The 12,320-nt window shown below is 43.7% G+C and overlaps 1 protein-coding gene and 1 long non-coding RNA gene across 2 annotated transcripts in view; one reads left to right on the top strand and one right to left on the bottom strand.

Annotated features, from left to right (window-relative positions):
* DNM1 (dynamin 1) overlaps positions 1-12,320 on the top strand; it is a 111,432-nt gene that overhangs the window by 67,862 nt on the left and 31,250 nt on the right. Inside the window, 1 exon segment of the mRNA XM_029612867.1 lies at positions 10,890-11,003. Within this exon segment, the coding sequence (XP_029468727.1) occupies positions 10,890-11,003 (114 nt within the window).
* LOC115097234 lies at positions 8,460-11,273 on the bottom strand. Its single transcript, XR_003858242.1, has 3 exons — positions 11,187-11,273; positions 10,913-11,019; positions 8,460-8,520 (listed from the first exon to the last, which is right to left on the bottom strand). It is a non-coding gene; the product is annotated as an uncharacterized LOC115097234 (long non-coding RNA).

The raw sequence follows: 12,320 nt of genomic DNA, 5'->3' as shown, positions 1-12,320 counted from the left end.
TTGCCCATACCAACTTCATACATTTAAAATTCATGCTGACCTCCTTCAAGTTTGCTATTGCACTAGCTAAGCAAGACTACTATGTACATCTGGCAAAAACACTTGCATCCAACCCTTGCCATCTCTTTGCCACACTCAATTCTCTTCTCAAACTTCTTTCTCCTCCCACCCCTCTTCACTCTCTGCCCAGACAATGGCTGGCAAGTTTCACAAAACTAGTCTCAAATTATCAATGAGGTCGCTTCTATCTCCCTCTCTTCTACTTTATTCTTCTATCCTCCCCTGGTCCCTGCCTCTGTCTTCTCCTGAAATCACAGTGGAATGAACCCTCTCATTTTATCTCCTCCTCCAAACTGACTGCTTGCTCCTCTGACTCTATTCCCACCCAGCAACTCGGCTCTATTTCCCCTGCTGTCATCTGTTCTATCTGTCACCTCCTCAATCTATCGCTTCCCACTGCTACTGTTCCAATTGCCTCCAAACATGCTGTGATCACACTATTCTTCAAAAAACCCTCACTGGACCTTACGTATCCTGCTATCATTCCATCTCCCTCCTCCCTTTTGCTTCTAAACTTCTTGAAAGCGCTGTTCGCCACTGCAGTCCTAACTTTCTTTCATCTCAAGCCATTTCACAGAAACAGACCTTGCCAAAGTTTCCAATGACCCGTTTATGGCTAAAGCCAAAGGTCTTTATTCAACCCTGCTTTTGACATTGTTGATCAACACTTGCTCCTTGATACTCCTCACTTGGATTTCAGAACACCACCCTGTCTGGGTTCTCTTCTTACTTCTTCTATCACACTTTTAGTGTGTCCTCTGGTGGATTCCCCTTTACTGCCATCCAAGTATCAATTGATGTGCCTCATGGCTCTGTCTTGGGTCCTCTTCTCTCTGTATGCTAATTCCCTTAGTGTTCTAGTCTCCATTAATGGCATTTAATACCATCTTTATGCTGATGATTCTAAGATTTATCTCTCTACACCAGAAATTTCATTGGGAATCCAGTCCCAAATCTCACCTGTTTGACATTGCTGACTGGATGTGCCACCACCATCTTAAACTCAACATTGCCAATAAAGAGCTCATCAGTTTCCCCCCAAGCCCACTTCCCTTCTTCCCCCTTTCTTTATTTCTGTGGATATTACTATAATCCAGTTCCCTCAGCCTATAACAAGGTCATCTTCGACTCTTCTCTCTCCTTCTCTTCACATATCCAAAACATTGCTAAAATGTTGTTTCTTTCTCTACAACATCACCAAAATCCATCCCTTCTTGTCTGAACACACTACCAGAAGCCTTATCCACACTCTCATCACCTCCTGCTTAGCCTATTGCAACATGCTCTTCACCACAGCTTCATTATTGCTGGAGACTTTCATCTAGACTTTTCTCACTCTTATCCTTCTGCATTCTTTTTTCTAGATGCCATGAGTGGCCTTGGCTAGGAACAACTCAAGTTAGGCCGCACTCTTGTTCTGTAACCCTTGTTTTATCTTTCTACCCCCAACTGCACTTTCTATATACCCTTATACCTTGGTCTGATTACGCACTTATCCATCTCTCCAGTAACACAAAAGGTCACACTCCCAATTCCAATACCAATAAGGAAAAACATTTGTTGAAGCCTTTCTACCCAACATGCCTTTAATGATTAAATCCGATGTAAACAAAGCACTGTATCCATGTGAAATAATGCAATCAACCCTACTCTTGACTCCATAGCTCCTCTAATTCCCTGTACTCTAAAACCTAAACCAACTGCCCCCTGGTATTATGTCTCTCTTTGAACCTTAAAGTCTATACTTAGACGCCAAGAATGTTACTGGCGAAAACATCGTACAGCTTCTGCTAAAAATTCTTTCTTCTGCTGTTTAAGAAAATATAAAAAAGAAATAGACATTGCCAAAAAAACATTTTACTCTCACAGCATAATTGCTGCCAATGTAAATCCTTCTGTCCTATTTAACATTGTAAAGACTTTAATGACTATCCCTCAAATCTCTCATTCTGAAGTTGATGATGCTTTTTGTAACCGTATAGCAAATCATTTTCAAGACAAAATCTCCAAAATCACAAATAGTTTCCAGCAACTTCCCAATCCTAAATCTATTTCTCCTCCACCCGTCTGCAATTGGTCTGTTTTCTCCCATGTAGATGCCTCAACTATTTCCCGTATATTGCACAAAACATAAATCTCATTCTCTCCATTTAATCCTTGTCCTTGTCAACTTTTAAAAGCTCTAGGTGACCTTGCAAGCCCTTTCCTATGCCAACTTGTAAATCAATTTCTTGACTCTGCTATATTCCTAGATACGCTTAAGCAAACAGCCATCTGCCCAATTCCAAAGAAAAAAAACAAGAACATTTCAAACCTTGGTAACCTACATCCAATTGCATCCCTTACTTCACGTGAAAATACTTGAATCTGTGGTCGTACATCAGCTTATCGACTATTTATCTGAAAACGCTTTTCTCCATCCAAATCAACATGGATTTCATAAAGGCCACAGCACAGAAACCTGTGACACCTGTAATAATAGTGAATTGCATATATCCTGCACACATGTCACTAGCACTATGAAGCACTATGATAACTAAACTTACTAGAGAATCAGCCAGCACAGATGACATCATTCCTGAGAAAACTAAAGTTAACTTTGTCTTATTCTCTGCTACTGATAACAAGAGGCTCCTGCCCATAGTAAGAGCATGCACACATGCTAAAATTTGTTAATTGGCTATAAGGTAAATGGGTTGGCTTTTGCAGACATCTGTGATTGGCTAATGGAATCCCTTATATTGTTGAACATGCACGTCAGATCTTTGGGCAGATTCTGAATTATACACCGTTTGCTTTGTATTCACTTCTACCCCGGGGAAATCATGCCTTTCCCCCATCAATAAAACTTCTACTTTTATAACTCTTTTTGGAGCTGGTATTCATTGAGTTAATAGTCAGAGGTTACCACCATTAACACACCTTAATTAGAGGTTTTGATGCCAACACTGATTACATTCTAGTGTTACTAGATATTTCAGCTGCCTATGATACATTAGACCACCAAATTCTCTTCTCTCAGTTACATTCCATTGGCTTGGCAGATACAGTTTTAAACTGGTTCTGTTCTTACTTATCCAACTGTCCTCATCAGATCAATATTGGTTCCCAATCTTCACATTGGTACACCCCTTCCTCCGTTGTCCCTCAAGGGTCCTCCCTCTCTGCCATTTTGTTTAACATCTACTTAATACCGCTATGCCATCTACTCAACAACCTCAATATTCAATTTAAGATTTATGCTGACGATATCCAATTTTTCATACCCTGCTCTTCAACCTGGTCCACTATACTCTCAACTGTATGTCTATATATTAAAACTATTAATACTTGGCTATCTCATAACTACCTCAAACTGAACACATCCAAAACAGAAATTCTCCATCTTTCCATTATTCCCCATTCTGCTTCTAGCCCTCCTTCCCATCTGTCTTTAGACAACTTATCCATTCCCATAGTCTCTAAAGCATGAAACCTTGGGGTAATTTTAGACTCAAGTCTCTCCATGTCTCACCTCATCTCTACCACTGTTAGAAACTCTTTTTTTTAAACTCCACATGCTAAAACATCTTTGCCCCCTATTATTTGCTGACAACTTTCGTACAGTGTTATAGTCCCTCATCTTCACAGGCATAGACGATTGTAATGCTCTTTACCTTGGTCACCATTATAATGCTTTTCGCCCTCTACAACTCATTCAAAATACTGCAGCATGTATCTTAACTGGTGTTTCTTGGAAAGACCATATTACTCCAATCTTACATTCATTACATTGGCTTCCTGTTCACTACAGAATACAAAATAAAGTTCTTTCCTTCATACACAACTTAATACATAATGATTCCTTTACCTGGCTTTAAACATTACTCCGCATTTACCAACCCAGCAGGCAGCTACGCTCTTTACATAAAAACCTCTTAGAAATTCCTACTGTTCGTCTTGCTAAGCTCAACATCACCAGAAGACGTGCTTTCTCAGTTGCTGGTCCTTCACTCAGGAACTCCATCCCAGAACACTTAAGGCAGATAACATCACACAAGGAATTTAAAAAGAACCTAAAGACATATCTATTTTCTCTAACCTTTAGATCACGCTCCATTACTCATTAGGTCTCCTTGTTTACCTCCAGCACTCTATAACATAATTTCACACACACGTCTACACCACCAGACTCTTAAGGCTCTAGACCATGACTGCAATCCTCTTATCCCTTTTTATAGTGTGTCATTTTTATGTCATTGTATTATGTATATTAACAGTTGTGAACTGTTTTGACTGTGTGTTGTAAAAGCAGTATATAAACACTTTTAAATAAATAAAAATAAATAACTAAGTGAACTATATCTCTCCTCTCTACTCAAAATTCATTAAAGTTGCTACACACATATAAACCCTCTTATCAAGTCACTACATTGGCTTCCTAACCAGTTCAAGCTCTTCTTACCTACAAAAAGCCTTCACTCTGTAGATCATCACAACTTTTCTTCTCTTGTCTCTTTACACACCTCCTTGCAAACTCCACTCGTCAGGCAAGTTACTCGTATCTATGCCCTTCTCCTCTACTGCCAACTCCTGACTCCATGCTTTTCACCTGATAGACTTCCTGAGTTAGTGTGCCATGCTCCCTCCCTAGCCTTATTTAAATACAGTCTGAAAACCCACCTTTTAAATCTTAACCCCTGATTATCCTGCTTATAGCCTTATTCATTTCAAGCATTTTCTTAATAAATGAAATTCCCAAAGTCTCTTTTGCCCTTTATGTTTGTCTTGATTAGATAGTCCTTGCTTGGTAGAGTTTACAGTCACTTATACTGTATGTTATAGCGTATAGACTGCATATGTCTAGTAGCGCTATAGAAGTGATAAGTAGTAGTAGGAGAAGTAATGGCTTTGAATCATTCTTACAGGCTGATCCAATACGGGGTGCTCAGCCGAGTGCACTGTTTAACCTGTGGTCGGATGCAGGTTTTGGACATGCGTCCACAACCCCTTATACCTTAAGGGGATTAGCACGTCCAAAATGTGCGTCCAACCTCCCGCGAAACTAAATAGCGCTCATCACATGCAAATGCATGTTGATGAGGCTATTAGCTATTCTCCCTCAATCCAAAAAAAAAAAAAAATGTGTGCCTGACCTGCACATTTTTACCCTCAGAAATTAACACCTGCCCAGAGCATGTGTTAATTTCTGAGCAGCCCAAAAAAATGTACAGAAAAGCAGAAAATACTGCTTTTCTGTACTTCCTCCGACTTAATATCGTGGCAAAATTATGTCAGAGGAACAAAAAGGACAGAAAGTTAAAAAATAAATAAAATGTGTGCCAGCCACGGGTTAGCCCATTTTGCTAACCTGTGGCTGTGCAAAGGTTAGGAAAACAGACGCTCGTAAAATTGAGCATCCATTTTTCCTAACCCGCTGACAGCCGACCTCTCCTGGGTGCCCACTGCCAAGGATGTGCTAGGGGCGCAGATTTCTCCCTAGAGCCTCCTTGGCAGCGCGACCCCTCATTTAAACATTCGATCGGGCGCCCAGGAGAGGTGGCTGGGCATGCGTTAGGAAAGTGGGCGCTCAACACTGAGCGCTCGTTTTCCGCACTGCTTTATTAGATTGGCCTGTTAGTAATAACTGAAGGGAAGTGCTGGGTCACCTAGCCCGGGCAGCGGGATAGCTTGGCTACACTTCTCAGCTAAGGGCAGAAAGGATGTGGAGCAGCCTCCTGCTGGCTGTCACCTCTGTGGCTGATCGCTGGGAGATCTTTATCACAGAAGGCAGTGGTAAGGGCATGGAAGAATGATGACCAGAGTTAGAGTACTGCAGGGAAAAGGCCAACTGACTAAACTGGGTAAGCAGAACGTTCTTATCTGCCAATATCCACAATGCTTTTATATTTGTGTAATAATCTGCCAGCTTAATTCTATAATTGTTTGATACAAAGAACTGATGGAATGACTTGATTGGTCACATTTGAAGTGTGGTAGCAGAGACCTCTTGTAACGTCATGCAGTGAATTGTCTGCTGGGCCACACCCAGAAAACTCAACAGACCTTCAGGGGAATATGTAAAGCCAGTAAGAACTTTTTTAACACTAGAAAAATATGTTTCAGCAATGCATTCACTGCAGCTTGCTTTTGCTCCTGCATCCTCTGCTCGCCTTCAAGAAACTCTTCCCCCCCCCCTCCCCTCTTCCCATCCCCCATGGGGAACTCCTGGGGAGTTTGAATGCTCTGCTCATGCAGCAGCTGCAAGGGCGGGCCTTCACTGAGCTTGGAGACAGGAGTGGGTTTACTAAAGTGGGAGCAAGAGAGAGGCTGCCAGGTTGACCTCGATGGTGAGGAACCACTGCTAAAGGAAAAGATAGTGGAGCATCTTGAATTCAACAAATTGCATGATCTGAGGCAGCATGGTTTCATGTCAAACAAATCTGATCGACTTCTTGTTCCACACAGGAGACTCATTAACAAGCTCAGCGGCCTTGGGAAGGGGTCTTAAGGTGGTAAATCTAAGGAACTGATTGAGTGATGGATAACAGAGGGAGGTGGTAAATTGAGCTGATGGAAAGCAGTAGGATGCCAGAGGGATCAGAGTTGCTGGTATTCATTGTTTTCACATGTGAGGGGGTTTTTCCCCCCCTTTTCATACTCTTTTATTTTAATTATTCTGTATATTACTTTGGCAACACATGTAAAATTGTTGTGCTGATAAAGTAATCTGAATTTGTGAGATTGCAAAAGGGTTCTTAGGAAAGGTTTGTCTTTTTGTATATGATATGTAGATCTGCATTAGTATAGATATTCTGGAAAGAGTGACCTAGTGTAGCTTCTAAAAACTAAATATGATATAGGCTCACACATCTCCGATTCTGTTAAACATTCATTTTTCAGAGCTGGATGCCACAGGCTTGTGTAGTTAATCTGGGCCCACTGACACCCATCTAATCACTTGGCACACTCCGGCTATTTTCTGGTTTGAAACATGTAGGGCTGGCAGTTCCAGTAAGGCTATGAGTGCCACAAAGTTCAAAGTGCCCAGCAGTTAGACCGGTGTCAGTGTGTTCCAGCACAGCTTGCCTACCCAGTATATGAAGAAATATGAAATAACCAGACACATAAAAAAATCATGTAAAAATTAGAATTTAATCCATGTGTCAGATTCTTAACTTTTGTTGAAGGTTTTATTTGTGAGTGTCACATTAAATACTGTTTCTGCATTTTTTTTTCAGTGCACCTGTTTAGTTCGATTGTTGCAGAGATTTAGTGAGAAAATATAATATTCATGTACTTGGAATGCAGGAACCCCAGGAGTGCAACATGTAATGGGGGTGGGGGAACTGATGAGCAGCAAACAGGAGAGAGATCTAGAGCTGATCAAGTCTGATCATCTCAAGACAGCGGGGCGAGTGAGAGGAATTCTAGAACGCATGGGGAGAAGTATAACCAGGCGAAAAAATACAAAGTGATATTGCCTCTCTGCAAATCATTGGCGAGACCTCATCTGGAGTATTGTGTTCAGTTCTGTAGGCCAATACTCCAAAGGGCAATAAATGGAATAGAGGCAGCCCAGAGGAGAGCTTTCGAAATCGTACCAGAAGTATCACTCAGGGAGCTAATGCGGTCCCTCGGGGAAGAGGGATGGAAGCATTTTTCACTGTAGGATGGTGGTGGCTGCTCAGACATTATTAGGTGTGGTCCAGAGTCAGTGATGGTCATAGGTTTTCCACCACAGCACAGCTCCATGCCTGGGGCTCGCCTCTGAAAATGACCTGGGTCCAGAGTGATGCATTTGTGCTTTTGCCATAGGGGATTTCTTTCTTTTTTTTTTGTGGAGGGAGGGGAGGGGGATTTTGATGATTTCCCGGCTCCAATTCCCTGGGAATTTGTGAGTATCAGCTCCTGCTTTGCTTAGTAATGATCTTTCCTCTCTTGTGCTCCTCTCCTCTCCTCTCTGCTCTGCTGCTGTTGCTATGGTCCCCTGTGCAGGATGAGATCCTGGTGAGTAGAGGGCTGTGCCACAGGCTCTGTGTGTGAACTGTAATGGTGCATCTAGGGATAGGGCCACTTCCACTGCACCTGTGAGGGACGTCAGTGAGCGATGATAACAAACAGATGAGGGGGAATCGTTCTTGAAGGTGCTAGACAACCGGTTTTACAAGTCTGTGCAAAGTCTGGCAAAACCTCTTAAAACGTTTGAACGTTTTTTTTTTAGGAGCATTAAAACCTGTGTCTGTGAGAACACCATTAATACCTTTAGGTAGGAAGTTTCAAATGGATTTCTGCAGGTAACTGGGTGTTTACCGGTAGAAATCGTCCTCTAAAAAATAGCCCTGGGCCCTCACCCTTGGAATACAATGGACAGGGCTGAGGGAAGGGCTGAGATAGGCCGACAGAAGAAGTCTGGCATGGGGGATTTCATCTTTCCCCACAATACTTTGCATCTGGTGGTGGCCAAGGAAAGTCTTGTGGCTGCAAAGGGATAACACTGAACGAAGATAAAAACATAAAACCAACAAGGTAGGTAGTGACAGACAGAATATATAATACACACGTTTAATAAAATGTAACCATTTAGGAAAAGAGCAAACCTGGTGTAAAGTCTGTGGGTTCTTTTTTCCCCTGCACACTTTACATCGGTTTTCAAAGGGAAAGCAGAAGCGTACTTTTCCCCTTTAAAAATCACCTCAGAAACACTGCTCGCACGTGTCTACACCTGCTAGTGTGTTTGCAGAGATTTTCCAGGAAACCTTCTGTGCGTACTTTGAAAATGCAAAATATCCGTGTGTGAGAGTGCAGCCTCCTCCCAGCCCCACCCCGGGAATGCTCCCATCACACTGCAGGCAGGAGGATGCATATGCAGGCCCTGCTTGGGCGGCTTTTCCTGCATATTGGGCAGGCAAATATTTAAAAAGCTCGTTTCTGCAGGTAAATCACTGTTTGTTTGACCCACAAAAATTAAGGAGGAAAATAGTCCTCTGCACAGATAAATGTAACCTTTCTTTATTTGGTTCATTACCTGCTTTTTTTGAATAAGAAATTCACCCAGTAAGGCAAATCTGTTAAGCGTCAGCATATGGGGGGAAGGGGGAGAAGTTTCCCTTCAACCCAGATGAATGGCTTTTGAAACTTGCCCTCATTTTGAGGATAAAAGAAGGTCCTCTGCACCCCCGAGTTGAATAATCTCCTTCTCTCTTCAGATCTGCCTGTGCTTCTAAGGGTGGAAGGTCTATAGTGGCCACACGGTGCTAGAGAGGTGAAGATCACTTATGCATTCTGCAGTGTATGACGCCTTCTCTTTGGACCTTATGCACATCGGAGTGTGTGAGGGGAACCACTGGCAGAGTCATTGCAGGAGCTAACCAGATTGATTATAAGATTGATATTCCACAGTACGATGGTTTAACAAAGCACACCTGCATGATTAACAGCTCTATAGAGGGTAAACTGTGCCAGACATGTGGATGAGAGGTTAAACTTGTAAAAGGGAAAAAAAAGGTCACGATTGGAAGGGCAGTATCATGGGGCTGTATGTAGCACATAAGCAGCACAGACAGATCCACACGCCACGCCCTCCATGTGCAGTGAAGGCCGCCCGGGGCTCCTGTTTGAGGACAGAATCCTTCAGCCCTTGCCTGCCTCTCCCCCAGCTCTCCTCTGGCATTTCCTGCTTCTGCTAACCAGGGATTTTTGTTTGTCTTTTTCTGTTGTGTGCTGCTCTCTGCTTTGTTTATTCTTTCAGGCAACGCTTATTCAGGTCTGTAAACGAGTGTTTTGGGATACTTCATCTAAAGTATTGCATAGATCTCCCCAGATTTCAATGTGGCCAGGGTCAACTCTAGGGCAAATAGTCCCATGGCTGAAAATTGTTGTTGGGGCCATCCCCTCCTGGTTCTTGTCATGGATTAGTGAGGGAGGAGAGAGGCATGAAAGCTTTCTCTGCCCTCTCAGATTGGCATAGGGTGAGCGGGAATGACTTTCTCTCCCCTCCCTGACACACACACACACAGACACACACACACACACTCTCTCTCTCTCTCTCTCACTCCTCCCTCCCCCCTCCCCAGCACTCTCCCACCTCATGCCTCAAGTCTAACACCACCAGCCTGTGGAACATTTCAGCTGCGCGTGCACACACACGCTCACTCTCACTCTTCTCCCTTCTCCTTCTCCAGCATTCCCCTCAGTTCAGTGGCAGGACACCATTCCTTTTGGCATATCAGCCTATGTGATGCCAACAGCTTCACCTGCCCGTGTGGACAGATGCGGCATGACTCCTCCCCTTTCTGTCACGTGGGCCAACTCGATGCGGCCTGCTCCTCCTCTTGGTCTGCAGATTCCAATATGATGCTGAATTTCTTCTGTGCATGTGCCTGAAGAAAGGAGCATGACACTGGCACTGGGGAGCGGCACTTACCTTCTCATGGCAGCGTTGCCTCTGAGTAGCTCAGTAGCAGCAGGAGTGGTGCCCCTGCGTGGCGGCACCCCTTGTCTTATAGCATTCCTGCTCGACCACCCAGTTCGCCCTACCCAAAAGCCAGCACTGAATGTGGCAGGTAGGAGCCTGCAGCCCCCTCCCACACTTTGTGTGTGATGTTAGGTGTAAGGCTGTTCCCCTTTCCCCCAGTGTGTGGCTATGAGTCATCTTCCTTTTTGTGTGTGTTTGGGACTCGGGGTGCTAGCGTTCTTTGCTTCTAACGTTTTACTGACTCCACCTCTCCATGCTAATACCTCAGACTGGTGAAGGGACTTGCAGAAAGTTGCTCTGGAACATAGGTTTCTGGAGTGAGTTGTGATTTTTTTGGAAACTCATGGTAAAAGGTTCTTTTACTTTCCTTCAGGTAATCCGGAAGGGCTGGCTTACCATCAACAACATTGGAATCATGAAGGGCGGGGCCAAGGAGTATTGGTTTGTCCTGACTGCTGAGAACCTTTCCTGGTACAAGGATGATGAGGTAAGAAGCTCCAGTTCTGGGTGGGAGGAAGGGAGAAAACATTATCTTTAGGCTCCATGCATACATTGTATCTTCCAAAGGTCCTGTCTCCCTGGCCAACCCCACTGCATTCACAGTTCAGGCTCTTCTCTCACACATCCTATACCTGTCCTGGTACTTCTGATAGTTTGGTTTTGTGCTCACCTGTGTAGAGTGGTATCCAGCCTAGATCATTCCCAGCTGCATTCCAGAGATGACCCAAACTGTAATTCTTTCCTCTTTGGAAGGAAAGAGGAAAACATGACATTATATGAATAAACTTGGGTGGGGGTTATTTTCCCTCCACCTTGCTACTGTTTCCACCTCCAGGAGAGGGCTTGGCAGCACAGGGACTGAGAGACTGGGTTGGGTGAGGGGGGTGAGGAAAAGGTAGGGTTGCATAGAGGAGATGGTGTGCTAAGATAAAGATGATGTAGAGAGATGGGGAGGAATTGCTGAGACATAGTGTAGGGAGGATGCAGAGGGGAGGTAGGGAGGGGAAGCTGGGGCTGAAATAGGAAGTGCAGAATGGAGATGGGATGGGGGGTTGGCCTGGAGGATAACATAAGAAGCGCCATGCCGGGTTAGACCAAGGCTCCATCAAGTCCAGCATCCTGACTATGGCCAACCTTGATCTTTAGGAAACAGCTGGCAGGTTCCAAAGAGAAGATCCATTTCTTGCTACTCACTGCCAGGGATAAACTATGGCTTTCTCCGAGTTTACCTGGGCAATAATTTTTTTTATGGACTTTTCTTACAGAAACTTTTATAAATCCATTTTAAACCAAGCTACGCTAACATCTTTCACCGCATCCTCTGGCAATGAAATAGAGTTTAATTATGTATTCAGTAAAAAAATATTTTCTGCATTTGTTTTAAATCTGCAATCTGCTAGGATGCAGCAAGGTGATGGGGAGGCCTGGGACTAAAGGATACAGAGAGGTGATGAAGAGTGGTGTATGTGGGGTGGGGATCTAGGAAAGAGAGTGCAGAGAGGAGATGGGGGTGGAGCCTGGGACAGAGTGGATACGAAAGAGACATTCAAATGCATTCAAAGGGATAATGAATGCACAAGAAGCATTTTTCAATGCCTAAAACAAAAGATCATGCTTTGAAGCTGGAGGAGGTAGCTTCAGCAGTAATATTAGAAAATATATCTTCACAGAAAGGGTGGTGAATACATGGAACAGCCTCCTGATGAAGGTGGTGGAAACAAAAGCAGTAGCAGAATTCAAGACCTGGAATAAGCAGAGGAAGTGAGGGCAAAGCTGAAGATGAGGTGGCATCTTGCGGTTATTA

This window comes from Rhinatrema bivittatum, chromosome 8 (assembly GCF_901001135.1).
Source record: "Rhinatrema bivittatum chromosome 8, aRhiBiv1.1, whole genome shotgun sequence".
Lineage (NCBI taxonomy): Eukaryota > Metazoa > Chordata > Amphibia > Gymnophiona > Rhinatrematidae > Rhinatrema > Rhinatrema bivittatum.
Note: the sequence above shows the minus strand (reverse complement) of the source record. Positions and strands in the feature narration are given on the sequence as shown.